Source organism: Nanorana parkeri, unplaced genomic scaffold (genome assembly GCF_000935625.1).
Source record: "Nanorana parkeri isolate BGI_ZX_2015 unplaced genomic scaffold, ASM93562v1 scaffold258, whole genome shotgun sequence".
Taxonomy (NCBI): Eukaryota; Metazoa; Chordata; class Amphibia; order Anura; family Dicroglossidae; genus Nanorana; species Nanorana parkeri.
The window spans coordinates 158,969-183,053 of NW_017306526.1; the positions used below are offsets into that span (position 1 = coordinate 158,969).

At 40.2% G+C, this 24,085-nt stretch overlaps 1 protein-coding gene across 1 annotated transcript in view; it reads left to right on the forward strand.

Annotated features, from left to right (window-relative positions):
• LOC108787380 (SH3 and PX domain-containing protein 2A-like) overlaps positions 1 to 24,085 on the forward strand; it is a 205,035-nt gene that overhangs the window by 109,976 nt on the left and 70,974 nt on the right. The window contains exon 6 of the mRNA XM_018556917.1: positions 19,267 to 19,295. Within this exon, the coding sequence (XP_018412419.1) occupies positions 19,267 to 19,295 (29 nt within the window). The remainder of the gene's footprint in view (positions 1 to 19,266; positions 19,296 to 24,085) is intronic.

A 24,085-nucleotide genomic window follows, 5' to 3' on the forward strand; every position in this document is an offset into this window, starting at 1 on the left:
AGGTTCTAGCCCAGGGGTTGGCAACATCGGCCCTCCAGCTGTAGTTAGCCTTCTTCTTCCTAAGTTGGTTTTAACCATTTACCTTAGCTAGGACTTTGTACTTCCATCCCTCTGTCTGGCTCCAGTACATATGAAGAAGATTTCCATTCATTGTCTGTCTGTAATTTGTCCTGTACATTTCTACCTTGAAGCCACTGCTTCCATTAGGAAGGCAAATTTGCTCTTTTGTCCTCTCAAATCGTCCTTTCAAATGGAAAACCAGCTTCTCTCTCCACCAATTCCTAGGTTGCTCAGAGAGCTCAAGATTATGGATTCCACCCTTTCCCGTCAAAACATACTCTACTGTCAGTGCTTTTGGGCTTTACAACCTCAGGCAACTGTTTCACAGATTTGTAAGGCTGCCACCTGTTTTTCTTTTCACATGTTCTCAAAGTTTTACCAGTTGGACGTTCGGTCCTCATCTGATGTCAGCTTCAGGCATAAGGTCCTGCCGGCAGCTCTTTAAGCTGCAGACAGTCTCCAGTTTTCTGTTTATTTTAGGCCTGTTGGTGTTTTGTTTGTCGTGTTGCCCACCCCTCAATTGGACTGCTTTTGGATGTCCCAAATGTCTGTGTCTCAATGAACAATACAGTGGGATTTTTGCACTCCACGTAAAAGCCTTTTCTCAAAGTTCATTGAGGGACATAGATCCCACCCATCTGTGTTTATGTTCTTGCTCTCTGTACTGCCTAGTTAAAAACGCAGGCGTGCTAAGAGTGGGAGGTGTTATATACAAGGCTGGTCACTTTTTCCAGTGTCTGAAATCCTCCTGTAGGTGGCATTATAACCCCAAATGTCTGAATCCTGTGTCCCTCAATGAACACCAAGAAAGGGATTTTACAGCGAGCACAAAAATGCTTTTATGTAGTACATCTCTGCAATATATTTATATTTCCCCATGTATATTATCCCCTTAAAGATCCTGCAAGTAGAAGCAATAATACCAGTTATATCTGTAAACAATAAATCAAGGCAACTGGCTGTATTTTTCATGAAGACGTTTCACTGGTCATCCAACCAGCTTTCTCAATCCAGAATGACTTGTACAACAAATTCTCTGGGAATAAATATGGTGAATGTTGCTCCAATCAACATAATCTGTTAATCATAATCGAGCATGGGGTTTAGAGACCTCATGGAGGTAATCTGTTGATTGCATTTGCATAATTTGAGCTAGCAGGTGTTATTAACCCTCTCTCTGGGTGGGTTAATAACACCTGCTAGCTTCGATTATGCAAATGCACTTTACACCTTACCTCCATGAGGTCTCTGACCCCATGCTGGTTATGATTAACAGATTTGTACATGTAATTCTAAATTGAGAAAGCTGGTCGGATGACAAGTGAAACATCTTCAGGAAAAATACAGCAAGTCCAGTTGCCTTGATTTATTTTTTACAGATAGACCATGACCTGGATGAATGAGAACCCTCACAGACAAAAATACCAGTTGATCTGCCATAAATGCACTGAGCTCCTATGTCCTGTTGTGGGCTGACAACGCACAGCATTTTTGTGGACTAAGTGGTGTTAGCACTGCCCAATTTTCTTTTCTTCAAAATACTCAAAACTGAAATTGGCAGCCAAGGAAACTATGTTAACATTGGTTGCCTGTTAAAGCTCCTCCATATCATCTAAGACATCATTATTTGATTGTTTTTTTTTTTTAGTGGTAGATTTGTTGCATCCAAATTTCTAACTTCTGTGGTTTCTTCCTAAATTAGACCTTTGCAAATGTGGGTAGCTCATCTGTTTTAGAATAGCACACCGTGGCTGTCTTCTGCTGCCATCTACTGGTTTAGCTTGCATAACACTGATGTTTACAAAATATTTAGAAGTTCATTCTTGGGATGTTTGTTTTCTCATGCTATCATTTGATTTTAGGATGTGTTATTTGGCTCTTTTGTGTTCTGGTCACATGCTGGTATTGAAGACAGCCTATTAATTGGTGAAGATCCTGAAAGAATGCCAGTAGCTGTCACAAGACCAGTTTGGGTAAACAGTAGATTGTCATGATGCAATGTCTCTTTCAAACATGTGATTTCTTCCTAACACATTTTACTTGAACATGGTAATTTTATTGCATGTTATCTCTTCGGTAACTTACAGCAAATGTGGCTCACCAAGTAATGCGAGAATACAAGCACAAACGCACCTGCCACAGGTTGAAAGCAGTTGTACACCTGAGCCTGCATTCACACCTGAGCGACATGAAATGTGTGTACTCAAAAGTCTTTTAAAACATTAAAGTGTATGTAAACACTAACAATGAACTTCCCTCACTTTGCTCCCTTTTAGTCTGTTTTAAATACCATTGATAGCTTTTTGCTATCAATGTCCAAGAAGTTAAAAATCCCTGTAGCTCATGTCAGAAATTCAGAGCTGCCCTGTGTCCACTGCACAATTCTGTGTTATCTGAAGGAGGCCTCCTGGTTCCTAATTTGGACTACACAATAATTTATATCTACTGTATGTTGAGTGTTTTGTAAGCCCACAACAGGACCTATGTTGCAGAGATCTAGCCTTAAAATTGCATGCACCTGCAAAACAGAAATAAATGCGATACTTAAAACTGTCAATAGGCAACTCTTTAAAACCTCTACAGCTTTTCCATTAAATGTAAATGATAGCCCTAGAATTCTACCTCTCACTCTAGAGTGTGCTGCAATGCTAATACGTGTTACCTGATCGTTGGGGGGGGGGGGGTCATTTTTATTTTATTAGTTTTTAATATTTTAAAACACTTTTCCCCCCTCTCAATTTTATTACTATCACAAGGGGGATGATAATCCCCTATGTGACAGTATATTCTGTGTGGCAGGCCCTCTTAATGGAGACATCAGGGTTCTATTAGGCCAGGAGTGGACAAATGAATATAGGATTCAGGAGCCAGTGTGTCCATCCAGGGTTCATCCAGGATTCAGAACAGTTGACAACAACTAGAGAAAACCTCAAACGTAAAGTGCGAGCTGTAAGTTTCGAAGAGCATTGGCAACCTGAAACACAAAGGAATTTGTCCAGGCCTGCATTAGGCTAGCGATACATGTGTAAATCTCTCTCATTCAGCCGTGTGAGCGAAAGCACTTGATGCCTCCACCTCACACTAAACAGAGTGAAAGGAGTAATCTATATTGCTGGCTATTGTATTCAGGCAGTCATTGGCACCCATGGCTGCCTAAATACCTGAACAGTAACTGCATCTGGGAGAATGCAGTCTCAGTTTGACTGATAATTTTCCAGCAGGCTGAATGGTTTTTAAATCGACTTTTGTTGAGCTATGTGGTACTAACAGGGCCACCTTAGGGTAAACTTTTAGCCGATTCAGTGGGAATGTAGTACAGAATTACTTTATTTGTTTACACTCTTTGCTGGAAGTGACTGTAATCTGACAGCTGCAAACCCCGAAATGTTCATAGCAGAATCTTTTTCAGATATGTGGGAAAATCAGTGAACGGAAGTTTACAGATATCGTAGCCACTCTGCCATCTTGAAGATCTGGCCTCCTTGGTGTTAAGTTTTGCGTGTTACTAGAACTCAGGACATTATGTAAAAATGGTTACATAGTCACATAGTATTTGAGGTTGAATAAAGACACGGGTCCATCGAGTTCACCCTTTTATGTGTAAGTGTGTGTAGTGCGTGCATGTCTGTATACGAGTCCCTGTGTCATCTAGGTTTTGAGAGTAGCTGTATCCCTGCATGTTACAATCTCTGAGGAAGGTATCTAATACTCATTTTTACATAGAGCTTGATTAATGCTCACACACTGAGGAGGTAAATGGTTATTAAATCCTAAAATGTATTGTTTTATTGCTAGCAGTGCAAGGATCTTAATTTGACCGCATATGGGCTTGTTGCAGTCCTTGCACAGCTGAGCTCAGGAAAGGGAAGGGATAAGCAGCACAAGGAGCGAATCAGGTCTGGAGAGACAAAAATACAAATACAACATTGGCAGGTAAAACAGCTGTCATATACGTAATTCATCCATGTTTTTTAGCTGCTTGTCTGGAGTTCGGCTTTAGAAAGATACTAAATAGTATTGGATTAAGGCGGAGACCTTTTATTAGTCCTTTTGTTTAACATAACCTGATTATTTTAAGTTTTGTTTTTTTTAGAATCCGTTATTTAGAGTTCCTACCCAACAAGTGTGAACCAAGAGCCTGTGTGAGTGATTTTCTTCCCAACACCATTACTCAACATAATGTGCCTGCTGTCATTGTTCCAACCTCCTGCTTCTATTTAAAATGGTAATTTAAGGAGTGAGAAAGCTTTTACCTAATTGAAGGGAAGATCCGCATTAACCTCACGGGAGATTTTTCATAGGTGATATACACTGAGGGTATTTGTAATCTGAGCTGCATTTTCCTTTTTCTTAAATCCTTTTTTTTATTTTTTGTTTTTTTGAGATTAAATAAGTCACACTTTCTGTGCCTTATGAAATCCATTATTCTATTCTTGATTTGATTTTTGTGTTTACATGTCTTAGCAGTGCTAACGGTGATAGCTGTGTAATTTGAGAATCCCAATTTTTGTATTTGGTTCATCAATAGTTTTGCATTGCCTTTCATGATACCAGAGACAGAACAGTCACTATTCCATCACTATTCCATTAAGACCATCACTGTTGCTTTTCCATGTTCAATTAATCTGTGAATCAGTTATTTTCCGCTAAGTACAGAATTTGGGTTTATTTCTTTCCAGCTGCTGCTGGCTCCCGATGGAGAGAAAAGTCACTTGACAGCTTTTTCAGTGCTGCAGTTGACAGAATTCTACTCTTTCCATTTTGTGGTTGGCTGTTTTATCTGGCACAGCCAGTCACACACTTGCCACTACCATGTTAAATTAAATAGAAGTGGAGGAAAATTCTTACCTACATGAAAACCTTAAAGTGAACCTGTGAGCATAAAAATGTTGGAGCTGCCATTGCACATGTAAATTGTACCATGTTTAGAGCAGTAAAACATTCCCTTGCCTCAGCAAAAAAATACATGTCAGAATTGGTCCAGCTAACACTGAACTTCTCGTCACCCCAGATGTGAGCTCTTCTGGTCTCATAGACCCCAGTGCTGGTGGCATGTTTCCACCTCCCTCTCCTTGCCTTTTACAAAATGAAAGCTTTTGCTTTGGAAATTGCCAGGGTGGGGGGAGATATTACTCCAGTGCTGGAGTCTATGAGACCTGCAGGACTTAAATTCTGGAGCAGCCAGGAAGTACAACGGGAGCTGTGCTTGCTCCGACAAACTGATTTTCAAGATACGGAAGAAAACCTGCATCACTGAGGTTTGCTACTAAGGCAAAATAATGTTTATCTTCTGTAAACCTAGTAAAGTTATTGTGTACGGAGTTGGGCTTTCAATGTAAATGTAAAAGCTCTGGTGCCTTCATCCCGGTTCTAGCTTTGCTACATAGCGAGTCACTCTTTTGGAGCAAGCATAAAACTTGTGAAGTCTGAAAAGCTGAAACAGCTTCCTGCATGATAGTGTTAGATCAGTTCGCCCAAGCCCGCTCAAAGCTGCAACTGACACCCCCCCTTCTGGTGTCAGTGACAGCAGGCACATTCTCTGCTCTGCAGCTATACTTCACAAAGGGGCAGAGAATGCCCCCGACACATCTGCCACCACTGAGGGGAGTGGTGGTCACAGTTTTGATGGACTTGGGCAAACTCAGGCAAACTGTGTTCACACATAGCCCAGGCTCATCGCTATTGGACAGGGTGGGGAATGGGTTGGTAACCCCATTATAATCTCAGATGGTATGTAGCTGAAGTCTGGGTTCCAATGATAGGTTATGTTATGGGGTCTAATTGGGATATGATTCAGACCTTTTGATGTAATCCCATGAGCAGAAAAACATTCTTTGGTAATATATCTGTGACATTTTTTATTACTTTTATTTTTGGTAATTGTTTTGCTTCTCTTCCTTAATACATTTTTTATATATGGACTTCCTGCCTTTGAAGATATTAAATATCAAACTGATAGAACTGTTTTTTGGTTGCTCTAAAGTACGCACTATTGCAAAGACGCAGTGCGCCATGACACAGGCACTGATTCTTTTTTGCTTCATCTTTTCTCTGTTGTCTTTCCCCTCTTTTCTCCTTCCATGAGTCCTTCTTTACTACTTTAGATTCTTGAGACTTTACCTTGCCTTGGGTTTGCCGTACTGTTTACCAGACATTCTTTGGACACACCAGGTATAGAAAGCCACAACAGAAGATGTGGCATTTCACTGCCTTCTACGATGCCCCATCGGGCATTATGCTCAAGTGTATTTGTGGTTCTTGCACCCCAGAACAAATTGGCAATATAGCCACAGAGCAAACGGGTGGAATTGCCTGAGAATTAGCAGGAGGACTATAAAGCTTCATGCAGACTCCTATTATTGCTCTCTAAAGGTGTTATATGTCCCTGCTGCATGTGTTTCTAGATATGTCCATCTGTGGTCCTGCTTAGATGCTTCTAAACCTGCACTTTTCTAACTCCCATTCAATCCATGATCTTTAGTATAAGTGGCCTCTTCCTTTTTAAATTTTATCTTTTAATGTATATGACCCAGGGGCATGTGCCGTCCTCAGCAGCTTTCTGTGTGGCATCCGGTCAAAGCATTCACATAACAGCATTGTAGAAAGTCCCCAGATGCCTTACAATTGGCACATTCATCGTCTCATGAGCAGAGATATTAACAACGGGAACTGTTTAATGGTTACTGATGGCTTATTTCCATTATGATGTGATGAGTCAAAAAGGCCCTGTTGTCTTTTTTTTTAATCTGCAGGAACCAAATAACTCATGTAGGCTTCAAAGAAGAGGAAGTTTTTTTAAAAAGATTCCATCTTCTTTTTATTTTTTGTGGCATGATTGCACATTTGCAAACGGTTCCATTTGTGTTGGAATGTGTCCTTCCTGTCTTTAATTGTACCTGAAATATATCCAAAGCACATAAGGAAAATTATTATTGCTATCATTCACCATCTCTTGATAAAGATGCAAACTGTGATTTTAAAGGTACCCAATGTAAATTTGGGCCTGTGTTTCCTAGTTTTTATCAGAAGTATTCATGCATGTGTTTGACCAGATATTTAAAATATTGACATTTGAAGTCCAAACTTCCCCTTTGTTAGGGCTCAACAAATCTAAGTGCCAATCCTAGTTTTGTCAGCCCTCTGCAAAGGATTTTGGTTAAAGTGTCATTTACTATAAACCCCTCTGCATAGTGATTTTTCATGAGCAGGACATCACTCAGCTTATACATATAACATCTTCACCTGCCACTTGCTTTAGTACAGTTACAGTATAGAATGTTCTGAAATGATTTGGTTAGATTGTTCTGCAACAAAATCAAAGCAAATTAGACATTTAAAGTTATATTTATACACTTCAGGTCTTTCAGTGTTACAACACATAGTTGGTATACTGGTTGGTATAGTTGGTATAGTTTTGGTATATACTATTATACTTCAAATTTTACTGTAATCTGCAGCACCTCATTTGGCTGCAGAGATAGGAATCTTTAGCGATTTAAAATGGTATTGTTTCTAATATGAAGGGAAAAAAAGCTAGACTCGCTGCTAGAAATGATATTTTATTGTATTATTCTGTATTTAGCATATATTACTTAATAGTACTTGGCAAAACCATAGATAACTCTTGGTGTTGCACTGTTTTTCTTGCCAATTGTTTGGTTTCATTGCTAATGACAGTTCTGGCAAAGTCTTCATGTGTTTGCCTGCTTCTAGAAAGAGCATAAATCTTGTTATCAATTTGGTAAACGGCATGGAAAAATCATTTGGCTCTGGATTATGCTCTCCTGATGTAATTTCAGCCTGAAGAATCTCATTTCATTATAATTACCAGTTTCTCAGCCTAAAGAATCTTATTTCATTATAATAACCAGTTTAACAGTATGAAAAAAATATCATTTAGATTTAGTAAGGTACTAGAATTTGAGTTTTTAAGTATTCATAAATATTCGTAATGGACATACTTTCCATCCAAACCTTTTTACTATGCAAAACAATAACTGTAATAATGTTTTGCTATCCTTAAACATATTTCTTTTGGCCTTTATGGGCTTGACTGCTCACCCATAACAGCTAGTGTGATTATAGAGTTGGTGTTTTAACATGTGAATAAAACCTAGTCTAAATGTTATGAAAGGCAACAGAATTTTATTTTTTGCTGATGCATGAGTTATCAAAAATGTCCCATGGTGTCAGAGTGAACCTACTTCTTGTGAGCTCTGTAAGAGGTCCACTGTTTAGATTTCAATATCTTCAATGCCTTGCTGTGCTGATCATCCACACATAGAAACCACTATCAGTGAGGGGCTTTTAGGATTCGCAGTGTGGCAGAAAAGGTACTGCCATCCACCATGTTTTCAATCTGTGATTGATTCGGCCACTGGAACGCAAGCTGGACGGCTCCCTGCGTTCATGGGTGGGAGGTGGCGTATTTTTGCAGATCGCACTGGACCGGAACGCAAGCACTATTGTGCCTGCGTTCCGGGTGCGGGCGGGGGGCGTTGCTGTGGTGCCATCGACTTCAATGCACCGCCACACCCCCTCCCGCCCCTGTACGCAGGGAGCTGGCCGGCTTGCGTTCCAGAGGGCTAACGCTCTGGAACACAGCTTTTGTGGTGTGAACCGGCCCTAAGAGTCAGTCTTCCATAATGATTGTCGTATTTAGGGCTGCAACAACTAAGAAATATATATATATGTATATATATACATATATATATATACATATATATCTTTGCTTCTGAGTGTGCAGCATATGAAGTCAGGCAGTGCACAGGTGGCAAATGTTATCTTATATAAATCTTTCATCGGTGAGTCTGCACAGGTATTATAACAGAAGACCTTATCTTTAGAAGATTGCATTAACCAGATTATGGCCGGTTCTCTGTAAAACCACGATACAGTCCAATAATCAAAGCCAGGTAACCTATTCAATACCAAACTGTAACTAAAGGAGAGTTCAAAGCCAACATCAAAAAACCCAATGACGGTTAAAAACCAGAATATAATCAAATGCAGCACAAAAATCTCTATCCTGCAGGGTAAAGTAGATTAAAACCCAAGTCCAGGCTAGGTAGTGAATGTTCAAGTCCTGAGTCTGGAGGTAGAGATCAAGCAGGATTGGAAGTATTACAACTGAAACACGTTGCAAGCTAAGTATGTCCCTGGGAAATGGTTAATTCGGGTCAAACTGATTCTGTTCACTAACAGTGCATGTTTTTCCAGTTTTCTTTTAATGTTACCCAGTGATACACATGTGCTTTTAAATTTGGATACATTGGGATTTTGAGGTCTACAGTTGTGAAACACCTGGGTAAGTGTAATACAGTGTTCAGAATTAGAATAACGGACAGAGGACAATTAAAAGTTACAGCAAGATTTTGTCAGTACTAAGGATCAGAACCACAAAGTCCTTTACGGCAGATCTAGACTTAGATTGAGTACACACGTATTGAATTTCAGCAGTAATCAGCCAAAATTGGATCTGTTTGTGAACCTATTTCCTCTTCAGAAGTCGATCATTAGATGAAATTTTGCTGAAGGAACATGTTGGTAGGGTTGCCACCTGTCCAGGATTCACCCGGACAGTTCAGGGTTTTGAATGCTGTGTCCGGGTTTCATGGCAGCTGAAACCCGGACACAAGACGCCAGGCAGATAGGGGCAACCAAAATTAAAATAGGGGCTATTGGCCCCCCACTGAAAATAGTCTCAACTGTGATATTTATATATGAATGGGTGGTGCCTTTTACATATGACTAAGCCGCTACTCATTCTCCCCAAAACAATATGCCCGCAAGTGGTTAGAGTGTTCGGGTTTCACTTGAAGAAAAGGTGGCAACCCTACATGTTGAAAATTCTTCGGCCAAACGTTTCTTGTAGCCAGTCAGCTACAAGCACCAATTGTGCATTCTGACAGTGGCCAGTGTTTGGTGTGTTTGGTGTTGTACATTAAGTACAGTTCTGCAATGCAGAATGCAGATGAGCATAGCACATCACAACAGTAGGTTACTCTGGTACACTGGTTCAACTCAATTACATTTTCTACTCACTGCAGCACACAACAGTGGGACATTTATCAGTTCTGACGCTTAGCATGTCAATGCAAATGTAGGAGCAGTGATACAGATTATGCGTCAGATTTACTGCAAGGTTACACCTTGAGTCATAAATTCCTCCCTTTGTTGCTCTAAAGTAGCACTTGCACAGAACAAAACCTGACCCTGGACTGCTTCTTAATTATGTGTGTGTTTAGAGTGAAAACCGGTCTCATTTTCTGTAATAAAACTGTCTTAGAACTTTGTGTTCCTGGGAAGACAAGTGCGACAGTTTGCAGATGCACCTCTTTCACAGGGATTTTGTTGAAGGAGAGCCAGCCTGATTTGTGACTTATTGTGTTGCTAATTTGTTTGATATATATCCCTCTAAGAGTCTTACTGTTAGCATGATCCATTAGTCTGCTGTAGGTCTGCCTGCAGGTCATCTACCGCAACTCTATCCAAGCTGCAAAACCAATTTTGCTTAAACCTCCACATGCTACAAATAGTACACAGAAATGTAAGGCTTGCACCATAGCAGGGAGCTGTAAACAGATTCTCAGTTGCTACAGCATGCAGGGATTTGTTTACATTGGTTCTGCAGGATGTCCGCTTTTTTTTTTCTGGATTGCAACACCATATTGCTTCTGTGTATAGAGAACTCCCAGTAGCCATTGCACATGCTGCAATTAGATCCAGTTGTGGAACCATCTAGCTTTAGAAATGCAGCAGTTGGATACTGCCACAACAAGAAAGAATTGTTTGTTTTCCTGTGTCTTTGTTTTAAATTACCGTGATGAGAAAAGATGCTGTTTCACACGAGTGTTCAGGTAGTCAGGTTTTCAACCCTCCATTTGCAGATGAAAAACGGACAACAATGCATCTCTATGGCAGTGCGGATGAAAACCGATGACCATCAGGAAACATCAGTGTCAGTTGAGGTCTGCAATTTGAGATGAATCAGCTCTCCATTTTGACTAAAGGGGGACTAATGTAACCTGATATAAACTGATGTGAACTGATGTTCAGTTTACTTCAGTTCAGGTTACGTCCGTTTTTTGGAACTGATGTTGTAATACAGCATGGTAAGCTCAGTGCATGCTGAGGGAAAGCAAAGAATCATGGGAATTTACCATAAAAAAGTCCAAAACTGATGTAAACTGAACTGACAACAGATGTGCAAACTGATGTAAACTGATTCAGTATTCATTAGTTATTTTGTATCCGCGAACCTTGACTGAACTGGTGACGCTTGTGTGAAAGGGGCCTTCACAACGCACCACCTTTTATTAAAACTTAAAAAGCAGCAAATGTGGCATCCTTTCAGAATTTGTAATCCTTGTGGTAGTTTGCGATCTAGATTTTCTTCTTGAAAGCAAAAGTAGCACAGAGGGATATCCCAGAACACAGTCGGTCAGGAAAAGATGTCAGAAGAATTTGTAATAAACATTACCATCCCTTTCAGAGCTCTCAGATATGGCATTTGCTTCTTCATCTCATCAGGGGGCTACCTCCCTCTGCTGAAAATTAGGGGCCCCTGATTCTTAGCATTTCAGCTCCAGGCACAAACCTTATCATCTCTCTACATATTTCTTACTTTCTGCTATTTGCAGCAAAAGTAATGAGTTGTTTATTTTCACTTATAATGCAGCAGAGCAAAGCTCAACTGTGTTTTGGAACGAATCACAATTTATCCGTCAGAGTTAGACTAGATTCAAACATCTGCACTTGGGATGTAGCAAATATTTGAGGTGCATTTAACACACCTAATGATGCCATGACATGCGTTCTCATTCCAATCTAAAGCCTTATTACAAGATCTATGGATGAAAAAAAGCCTGTGGCTCCTTGTCTCCTTATAAATGTTGCTATGCCAGAAGAGATGCAGAACCTAAGGAGTGTATTGGAAACAATCACATATTTGAGATTTATTGCTATTGGTCGCTGACTACTCTATGTAGCTCTTTTTTCAACTTATGAAAGTGACAAATGGATTTGACCAATAGGAAATCATTTCATAATCTCAAGCATTGTTCCCTGTAATTAGCTATTCACTGTATGCCTGGAGATATTCCTATTGCTGGATATGTGGAAGTAGGAGTAGTATCCTGCATTATACTGGGGACACAGAGGTTACAATACCACTGTGGCACGATTTGTGTCTGGGGGGTTCCTTTTCTTTAAAGCTGAACTATGGTCAAACATCTAAATCTACAGCTGAAATACATATTTTCTTGTATCTCCCAACGGATTTTTATTTCTGTCTATCCAGTCCCTGAAATTTACATAGCTCTGGCACACAGCAGAGCAAGTCTGGTGTCCTGTCTTTTCGCCGCTGCAGTTGACCATTACAGCTAGGGCATCTCTTCTATTCCCACTGTTACGTAGATCGAGTTCTACTCTGAAGAACATTACAATAGACCGCTTTCAAAATAAATGTAGGTATTAACATGCTCCCAGAGGCACCAAGACTAGCTCCCACAGGCTCTTCTGCCCCCAACCCCATCCCGCTGGTCAAAGGCCCACTGATGTAATTGTGTCTGATGCAGGTCAGTAGCTCTGCATTAGACGTGAGGATGCTGTGGGACAGTCCACAGCTGGAGCAGTGAAGAGAAAGGTGAGTGCCAACTGCTGGGGATCAGTAGGCAAAACTGCGCTAAAGAATTCCTCTAGTCAAGAACGAGCAGCTAACCCTTGCAGTGTGGAGGTAGCCCCACTGCAAGGAGAGTTTTTTATTTAGAGATATGCTCTAAATGGTCTTTGCTACTGTGGATAATAATGAGCAGGATGGTTAAAGTGAAGGCGACATGCTGGAGAAAAGTGCTGAAGACATTATGGAACGCAGCTGGTACTTATGGTGGCGGGTAAGGGAGATAGAAGCAATGTAACCTATTGCTGGAAGGATAAGATAATGCTGATGGCAAGGCAGAGAGGTGGGTTCAGAGAAGGTTGCAAAATGTTGATGTCCTGTGTAGATTAGGGAGATGGCCTGGTGCCATAGGTTATAAATCACAGTTTAACAGTGTCTGAATTTCAGTTTATGACCAGCCCAGGCACTGTGCTTTTTTTCCAGATATATTTCACTTTGAAGCATAGCTGTGTTCATCATGCTTCTCCAGACCTCCGTACCTTCTTAGAAGTTCCGGTTCTAGTTCTGACCAGATGGCACTATGTGGCTATTGCTGTTATATTTACCAGCAAACTGCACCATTGTTGCTGCATTTACCTATGTGTTTTTCATGCAGTGCAGATACAGTGGGGTATATTTTTTAGATGTTTTTTACACTTGTTTTATATACATGACCATTTGTCCCTTTGTAAAATTTGCTTTACTGGTAACCATAGCAAAGACACAGCAAGGAAACTGCTTTCACACTACACTAAAGTACATACTGTATTTGTGAACAAACCATTTTGTGCTTATTAGAGCTGCAATAATTAATCCATTAAGTCGATTATAATCGATGATGGAAAACGTTGTCAACGTTTTCCATCATCGATTAGTTGAAGTTCGATTAGTTTGGCCTGGCCTTCTTCTCCTCACTGCACGCTTCTTCTCCTCCCGACACACCGCACGCTTCTTCTCCTCGCCGCACGCTACGTCTCCGCTGCGCCACACGACTCCTCCCCGCCATACGGACTCGCCACTTCTCTTCCCCGCATGCTGCATCTCCCCGCCTCACAGACTCGCTGCTGCCTGCCCATCACGATCGGCACGATTAATATGTACCATCAGCTATAGAGGACTACAAATCCCAGCAATGTATTATACACTATGTATAATGTACTATTGCTGGCATTTGTTGTATTCCTATATAGCTGGTGGTATTCTGCATTGCGCCGTATAATCATTATACAGCGCAATGCAGAGTACCACCAGCTATATAGGACTACAAATCCCAGCAATAATAAATTCTACAGCGCAACGCAGAATAACACCAGCTACAGAGGACTACAAATCCCAGCAATAGAACATTATAGTATAATGGACAAGTACCTTTTTTCTGCGATAGCTGCGCGGATGTGACTCTATTGAAATCAATGGGGTCACGCGGAAATCACTGCCTGCATTGTGCAGGACAGCACGACACCTGGGACGCGCGTCCCGGGGGTCGTGCGGGGTAGTGCAGGTGTGAACCTAGCCTAAAAAGTTGCCAGAGGGTCCAACCTTTCCCTGCTCTGTTCAAAACTAAAAAAAAAAAAAAAAGTTTTGTTCAGAGATATACTTTAAATTTCAATGCTTTAATTCGTCTGAAAACAAATGCAAGGGACCTTGTTCTGAATCTCTTTATCTCTTTCCTTTTTTTGCTGGGTTATCTACTATATGTTTACCACCTGTTGCTTATCTGAAAGAGTTGTGAGTACCTCTTAGATATGTGTATATAAACATTTTAGCAGCTTATCTTAAATTGTTAGAGGGAATGTGTCTGTCCGGGGAGAGTAGATATTTTGCTGTATATAGTAAATTGTGTGTTGCGAAATGCCATCAAAGCATGAATCAGTCCATTCTACCTCTGCCTCCCCCATAACCTCCATTCATTGTGGGATACAGTATGTCAGATTATGCTAGAGAACTAATCACTCTTTTACTGTGAAAGAAGTAGTAACCCTTCTTCCCGAAACAAGTTCTGTATATAGTTACATAGTTACATAGTATTTGAGGTTGAATAAAGACATTAGTCCATCAAGTCCAACCTATTAGGATCTCATTCGTAGGAGTACTACTTGTACCCCTGTATATTACGGTCCCTTAGGAAATCGTCCAAAAGTTTCTTGAACAATTCCACACTCTTTGCTGAAATCACCGCCTGTGGCAGTGAGTTCCAGACCCTGACCACTCTAACTGTGAAGAACCCCCTTCGCCCCTTGTGCTGGAATTTTTTCCTCACCAATTTTAGGTGGTGGCCTCTAGTTTTTGTAATGGAGTTAATTTTAAATAGTTTATCGCTAATGTTGCTACCACCATTGAATTTGTACATGGAAATCATATCCCCCCTTAATCTCCTCACCTCCAATGTGAACATGTTTAAATTTAGTAGCCTCGTCTCGTAGCTCTGGTCCTCCATACCCCTAATTAGTTTGGTTGCCCTCCGCTGGACTTTTTCCAACTCAAGGACATCTTTTCTTAGTACTGGTGACCAGAACTGGACCGCATACTCCAGATGAGTTCGAACCAATGATCTATAAAGTGGCAAAATTATAGACTTGTCCCTGCAATAGATACCCTTATACATGCATATAAGCTCTTTAATAATGTCTTTGTTTGAAATATATGTGTGGATTCATAGAGTTCCTTATTCCAGGTGCAGCTCTTACGCCTAACCTCCCTTTGGGGAGCGTGCACCCTCTATCTTCCCAATGATTGCCATCATGCCGATTATTGTGCGCATGCACAAAAGACAACAGACTTTCTGCTGGTCCTCTGCGTGATATGAGAGCAGAGAGACCAGCAGAAACTTTGTTGCCTGATCACTACATTAAAAAGTTGTTTTGTTTTTTTACTTTTGTAAAGTTATTACACAAATATCTTTTTTTATTTTGTTTTTGCTTTTAAAATAAACTTTTGTTTTCCATATTTTGACAATGTATTGCATACACGTAACAATCATAATATGATATATATATATTTGTGATTTGCAGATGTGCTTCACTACTAGCGTCAGTTACAGCAGGTAGGCTGTAATTACACAGGTTACACACAGATTACACTGGTGCCATTCACATCCAGCCTCTCTGTGCCGCCTGTGCGTGTTGGCGCACATAGTGGCTGGACACACAGCAGTGTAGTCCCAGGGTCTAGCCGTGGCTCCATACATACAGCACTATAATAGGAGGCACTGCAAAAACAGAAGCAGAGTTTCCAATGAGAATAAATAGTTCCTGCGCTGAATAAGAGAGACTGAAAAGAGCATGGAGCATTTATATTTTGTGTGTAATAACACTTTAAGATCCAAGTGTGCTTCCCCAATGAGTGCAATATGGACAGGAGTGGCAGCTAAATCATTGTGACGTGAGTCTTCAATGACCACACTTTAGATAATTGGCCTGTGTTTCAGAACTAAATGGCAGCAACCAAACATCTCCAAATATGGAACAACGCAGTTTATGCTAAGACTGTGAAAGCAGAATAAATACTATTATTTGCTTAAATAAAAAATGATGGCAGAAAATTTTCCATGAATACAAGTCTTATTCTCTTATTGCAACATGAACAACAAGTAGTGTTTGGTAATATATGTGCTTTCCTCTTATGACAGCGAATAGTCCATAGAGTCCAATACTGTCAACAAAGCAAAAGTTAAAACAGATGTGCATCTTGATGGGCGAGTTATTCAGTGTCTTTCCAGGAATTAAATGACTGAAGTTTTGCACGTTGCACAGTGACTGGGGTGGAGGGGGAATTGCAATCTCAGCATAAGTTTTAATATAATTCTGAGGTTATGTTCTAAGCTTCTGGCTGCTTTGAGTTCGGTGTAACGTCTGTATGAGGCACAGAGACCTGCTGTGAACCAGTATGTGTGTTATAACACATCTGTTGTCTAAAGTTTCTTTTGTTAGCGCAGTGAAGGGAAAAAAAAAAGTTTTGCAACATTCCGCATGACATACTGTACATTAAATTTATTTCCTAGCCCTATAGCTAGCTGAGTGTTTCTTGGCCTCTTGCTCCTTCTTGCAATATAAAAACATTCCTTCTCAGTTAGGAGAGATAGAAGACTCCTCTGTGATGTTGCTGGAACTCCGAGGGGTTTGTTTTATATTTCAATGATCTGAAATGTGAACAAAGCTGGCACTGAGCTTCCATACGATCTTTTGTTTTGTATGTTAAATAGATACTAAGAATAGATTAGCAACCTCCTTTGTTTTGAGTTCTGAAAATGTAGGTGAGTTTGACACAATTGATGTTTTTTTAGATAATATTTTCCTACTTGGAGGTGCAGGGTGAGGATATCATTCCTTGAGGTTGTGGAAAGTATCACAGTATTATAAAAGTTCATCTTTGTGGTGGTAATGACTTCAGTGGAAATGTTGGGATCCTGCCGAAGTATACAATTGGCTTATTAAAAGTAATCACATTGTGATCACTATTACCCAATGACTCCCCAATTACAATATCCTCGATTAACTCTGCATTATTAGTGACAATTAGATCTAAGATGGCATTTTTTCTGGTATGTGATATGGGTTGTGTTTTGCTGGTCAGAGTTTTTACAGATGAGTCCAATCTCTTTTGCCAGAAATAAAATCTGTATGTGTAAGTTGTATCTGAAACATTCCAGGGGCTTAATGGAATTCGAGATATAGGTAATGCTGGGTCTTTTCCTACAGGAAGAAGACTGCCCATCCCCTGCAAGGACACTGGTTGAATCCTATGACAAATCCCTTCAAGTTGTAGCATAAGAGAGTAAGGCTGGCCATATACAAACAAGCTCTTTTGACATAGCTGAGCAAGTGTCTGTCAGCATCAGGGGCTGTCATCAACATCACAGACATTTGAAGGGTTTGAGAACATTGCCTTGTTAGAACTCTGCTGATAAAGCGGAGATAACATTGTGCCATGCAGTACTGCTTATACCTTATTTAGAGGCTATAGGATCTGTGTGGTGTGATTTCAATGTGTACTTGGATGGTATGAACTTTCAATAAATCGGATTATTTTGATGACAACTGTGGGATGTGCTGCTCTAGATATGTAACCTCATCTTTTATATTTCATTAAAAAAATGGGTAATTTGTTGTGTTTTGGGGCATTTAATTAAATTTGTCACTAAATTTTGGGGTTTAATAAGGAGTTGCGCTAATATTGCGCAACATAAAAATTTTCAACTACCACCATTTTATTCTATAGGGTCTTGGCATTCAGAAAATATATAATGTTGGGGGGTTTTACGTCATTTTCAGGCCTAAAATGTGGAATATAACATGGGTGCAAAAATGGAAAAAAGGGCCTCAGTCATGAAGGGGTTAATTGCTTTTACCTTGTTGTCATTATTTAGAGGCAAATTCCAGGGACATGTATAAGCTTTGCCTTACGTTTTATAGAATACTGGTTCTTCTTCCTTTGTGTTCATTATAGCTTTCCCATATAAAAGTTATGTCTCTCCACAACGGGTGTTTCAATTTTGGGTAGAGTCCGGCGGGTGTAATTGCCTTTTTAAAATATCAAATGCTTAAGTGGCCAGAGCTTTCTGACCCCCATACATTTCACTTTCACTGCTGCAGAAGAGGAAGCCTTAAAGGAGAACTGTGAGGTGAGTGATTTACACTCATCCTCATAGTTAGACTCGACGTGTGACATTGAAACTGTCACACGTCGACTCTATAGATTGGGAAGAACACATTCCGTTGCTTGCTCAAAATCTATAGGTGTATGGCCAGGCTGTTTCAGCTCGCTGGCGTCTACTAAAAACTATATCAGGGGTAGGCAACCTGAGCACACTAGCTATTGTGGAACTACAATTCCCAAGATGCATTGCAAGACTGACAGCCACAGGTATGACTCTGAGGCAGCTTTTAGATCAGTGTTCTCCAGATTCAGAGGAACTGTTGCTTCTAGCATTTCTCTTAGACTGGTAGGACTGAAATCCTCAATAGTGGGAGTGCCAGTAACTGCTTTATAATGTAAGACCTTCATTACAGACATAGATATTTAGTTTGCCCTCCCCTTGTTCTTTATATGGAGCAGCTACAGTACATCCTTTCTGAACCTTTATACTAAATTCCTCTTAGAGAGCATTCATATTTCAGAATCTTCATGTCATAATACAGTGTTACGTGCTGGGCTGCATTGCAAAGAATCCACCACTAGCTATACAGGTGCCTCCTAAGAAGGGAATCCGTACTGACAAATGCTAAACAGGTTCATTCTTTGAAGCCTCTTGTAAAAGCAGGGAAAGCTCCCCCTGTATAATTAGGGATGGTTGCTTCGTCATCTTATCACATGGTCTTGTGGCTTCCAGTGTTGGTTGCAGCAGCACTAGCAGCTGTTTGTAGTACCGAGATGCTGCTCTGGTCCTGTCAATCCATCCTCTGTCACTGTTCTTACAGCCAGAGCCTTCAGTGTAACTAAGGATAGGAGAACACAAGGAGTTTTTCACTGCATGGGTGGGGCACCTCTGTTTACCAGCCCCCCAATACTGCCTCACTAATAATGTCTATCTGCTGCTGTTTCTTTTTCAGGGACTATGGCTCGTCCAAGCGTAAATCAGGTAAGAAAAATACATTTTTTTCCCTTATCTTCCTGTTGCATTAAACCTATTTATTGCTTAATCTCAGAACTGAAAAACCACACATCAGGTAATGTTTGGCGTATGATGAGCTATGTAGCTTTTGCATGCATGCTTATATTTTCAACCCTATCTCATCCTTTTCATTAACATTCTCTTCTATGTTGCCATGTTCGTTATTGATAAACACAATTTTACAGAATCCATCTGAATTTATCAGGACTGCCTCTGATTTTAAAGGCAGTACCAAACATGTGATGGGGTCGCTTCGGTGATGCCTTCTTCCTTTTAGTTTCTGTAATGATTTAATGTATTACCAGTATTTCTATTTATTTTGAATGCTTCTGTGGAGGTTTTTGAAATTTGTAGTCATCCCAAAGGAAAAACCGTGTCATAGAATGTAACTGCTATACACAGCTTTGCTTGAACTCGCTGGTGGTTTCAGGGATGCAACAAGAGTGCAATAAGAAGTAATGCTCTCCAGAGCAACCGGTGCAGCACCCAGGAGATTTACTGCATTTCTCATTTCCAAGAGAGCTATTGATCACTTCTCTACTTAGTATATTGAGTCCTTAGGGGGTTTCCTAAAGGGGGGTCTGCTACATTTTGTTCCTCTTTTCTTCTGACTAATGTACATAGTCATATATGGAGGAATTCACATTGATGAAAACAATGGAACCTTTTTTTATGTGCTTGTACAGGCCCTTGCAGTCTCCATTACACCCAGCACAAAATGTTGATGTTTTGCTTGTTGCCACAGGTGAAGGCAGTGACTGATCTCAGTGATGGAAATTGCATGAGTGAGGATAGTGGATGTATATGCTCAAAATAAAAAGTTTGCAGTTACAAAGTTTGTGTTAGTCTTTCTACTCTCCATCAATAGATCTGTCAGAAAGTTGATGTTGCAACTGTTGATAAGATGGATATTCCAGCATGCCAGACCTCACAGTTGTGCAAGCCAGCCTTAAAGGGCAAAGCAGAGCAGTGTTAACATCTATGTATACAGCACAATGTAGTATGCATTCCTACTCCACTGTCTAACTGTATAACCTATCTCACTCATGAAAAAGGGGTTTTACTCGTTTAGGAATGTACCTGTTGTGCTGTTTCCAGTTGCTGCATAAGATCCATTATTGTGACTCATCATCTGGAAGATGTTACAGTGGCACTGCTCCATTTAGATGCATTACAAGAACCCTACCCACAGTGTTTGCAATCTCAGCTCTCATCAGCAATTTTAATCTGTTAGGTTCTCTGTCTTGCCTATATTTAAGGTGGTAGTTTCTTTACACACTTATGTGTAAAAAGTGATGTGTGCATGTACGTTTTAGTATGATTGATTGCAAAGAGAAAAGAGAAAGAGTGAGCGTCTGGATTTTCATTTTTATTCAATTAGCAAGACTTTTTCTTTTAGTTTTGGATATTGTAGGGAAGGGTTAAAACTCTCTCTTTTTTGTTTTTGCCTGTTTTGGGGTCTGTCCCTTTCACTTGCTGTCCCATAAAATGCAAGAAGTGAGAGGAAATCTCCACTCAGACAGTTGTCATGGAATCAACTATCCCAAATGGAAGATTTCCCCTCCAGTGCTGTTCCAGTGACAACTCAAGATTTTGGATTTTCTCTCACTTTTATTTCTAGGGACAGTGGTAACAAAAACAAAAAGAGAGAGTGAATTTCCCCAGTGAGGACAAAGACAGTAATAGAAATTTGCCTGTCTGTGCCCCCATTGGGAAGATTTTCCTTCACTTAATGTCCTTATGATGCCTGTACAAAAAATGGTGGGTGCAGTTATCACCAGTACAGGTAGGCACCAAGAGCATAAAAAACATTTACAAATGTGTTTTTGTCTGTGTGCCCGTTGGCAAGATTTCTACTAGATGAGGAACACAGATGGCTTTAAAACTCACACCCCCAACCAAAAAATAAATGTTTTGGCTGGATTGGGTTATAATAAGCATGCCAATGTGTACTGCAGATAGGCAATAATGGGGGATCACCCAAAGTGCAGTTCATGCACTCCAACGTGTTTGGGAAATTGGGGAATCATGTTGGTGTCTGACCATTTACATGTAAACAATCTGGTTCCTGTGTGAATAGTTAGTTTTTGGATGATGCTCATTGTAAGCGTTTACACATGCCCTTAATTTAGATTGAACTTGTCTGCATCTTGAAAATGTCATGTTATTATTACAGAGTGATGAGGTAGCAGCATATAGATAATAACATTAAGCATATATGTCTAGTCTCTTGGACTCCAGCTGCACTGTAATTCAGAGAGTTTATTTTCATTAGAGTTTGTCTACAGAAGCATTTAATACCTTATTATTTTAAAGTATCTTCATGTAACTAGCACCCCTTACATACTTGCACTGTTATCTTGTGTCACACAGATTTCTGTAGAACTGAAAGTCCCAGCATGCACTACCCTCCTCTCTCTTGGATCTGTACAGCAAAGAATCTTGACATTCCCCACCAATGTCTCTTAGATCTGTAGAATGAAAACTTTCAGCTTGACCCACTGGCATATCTTCCCTTTGTGCAACTGCTGTGCCATTGGTGTTTATCCAGTATATACAGGTTTTTTCTAGGTCTAAGGAGAACCCCTGCGTTGACCTACTTATACCCTCCTTCCCTATAATCACCTGCTGTTCCATTGGGCCTCCATCCTAATCTTGTGTAAGCTCTGTGTTGGACCTTGCCCATGTGGATGACATCTTCCACCTTGTCAGGTGATAGTGTTTTTGTCCTAGTGATCAGCCACTTCAGCTCGGACACTGTATTATGGGAAGATGTCATATGCTCCTCCATATGCAGAAGTGCTGGATTTTTGCAGTGACTGTTACAGGAAATCATAGGTAATGGTGAGTGGTTTTAATAGTCCAAATTACATATTCTCTTTAAAGTGAGCCTAGATAAATTTAGTGTTGTCAGTAATTTTTTTTAAACCTAGAGTACACTCCTGAAGATTTTTTTTATATTTAATGGTTCAGTAGCATACTAGGACAACTATAGTGCTAGGGTCTACTTGCCAAAGTTAGGTATATTTAGTGACTAGTTTTTTGTTTTTTAAAATGTCGATTCATTCACAACATAAACTGCAAATTCAGCTTTGCTCTGTTGTGATCCGCCACTTGGCTGGATTCAGGAAGCCAGCCTCTGATGCAAGCTGGCTCCGTCCTCCGTTGCTGGGTTTGTCCTACTGCAATGCCAGTAGAAGCTGAAGCCTCCTGGGGTATGTGACATTTATATTCCAGGAGGCATCAGGAGCATGACAGCATTTTTACCTAGGGGAGAATGGAGACTTGGGTTATATATATGTATAAATATATATATTACTAAAATATAGTAAATAACCCCAAATGGGGGGCGGGGGGGATTGAGCTATCTGGCCCTATGGAGAGGGAGGTATAACATCGGGGAAAGTTGTTATTTTGAGTGAAAGTCTGCTTTAAATGTAATATGCTCTTTTCCCAAGTATTTAAGTGCAGTGCCAGGCAACAAATGAAAATAATCGATCAGCTGATGATGTGTTCCAACACACAGCACATTCTTAAGTCAGGATGTTCATTAATTTACCTTAAAGGAAAACTCCACTTTTGCTAAATTAATAGCATATAAAATTGCTACACAAGCCATTTTGTAGTTTGTTATTAAGAAGTACCTTTCTGTTTCAGTCTGAAGCAGCTGTAGTCTAAAACTGTTTAAGAAATGAAATGCAATATGGCAGCCTGGAGGAGTTCTGTACCACACTGGTGTATGGATTGCCCCGAAAAATTGATTTACTGATTTCCTCAGACATCTGCACTAAGGAACAGGTAAACTTTTAGACATCCCCTGCAAAAGAACTTTCATTTTTGGTCAGATACTCCCTAAGGGTTAAGTACATCTAGAGGGATGCAGACAGTGTACCTTTCTTCATTAGAATGGTGAAAGTGCATCAGGCAGTTATAATGAACCAGACCCTCCCATTCAGGAATCCATATGGAAAAGGACATAGTGAAACAGCTATTTTGTCTGAACAGAAAAAGGTAGGAATCTATATCATAGTTTGTTAAAATCCTTGTAATGTACATTAATAACCCTGAGGGTGCTATTTATTTTCTGAACCCATATGGAGTTACATTTTAAAGTGGAACTGAACTCTGTAAGCTGTGCCCAAAAAAGACAGGAAGAGGGCAAATGACTTGTCACCAGTATTGCCTGTGATCCTTCTGCAAGTGATCTTTCCCATTTACTTATCATGCCTTGTTCTGCACTGTGTCTGTGTGGAGGCAGCCATCTTGGTAGAGGCTTTTTCATATCAGAGCCTCTAGCAAGGGGAACAGCAAGTAGCACAATAGTGACATCAAATTCCACTCCAAATCTCCTGGGACTAGTAGTTAGAGGCAGTGCCTTACATCTCACACTGTGGATATACAACTCTAAGGCTATTTTTCAGGAAGAATTTAAGAAAAAAGTTATATTTTTCAGGGTACTTCTTAGGCACATTTAACATTTTTCAAATATTCCATATAATAGCAAGGCTTTACTTGTTGAGGTTCCCTAAGTTCTTTGAAATTCACTGCATCCATCTCACCTCACAGAGTATTTATGAGGGGAGTAGTAATGTACTGCCTGGACCCTCTGCCGTATAATTTATTCTCTGTGTTTTTGTGTGACTCTCTCTTATATATTAAAGTCCTAATCGTCTACTTTTAAATTATATGTGCAGGGCAAAGTAACAGGGTCACATATAAAGGAACTTCAGCTTTACCCAATGCGTGGGCAAAGTAAA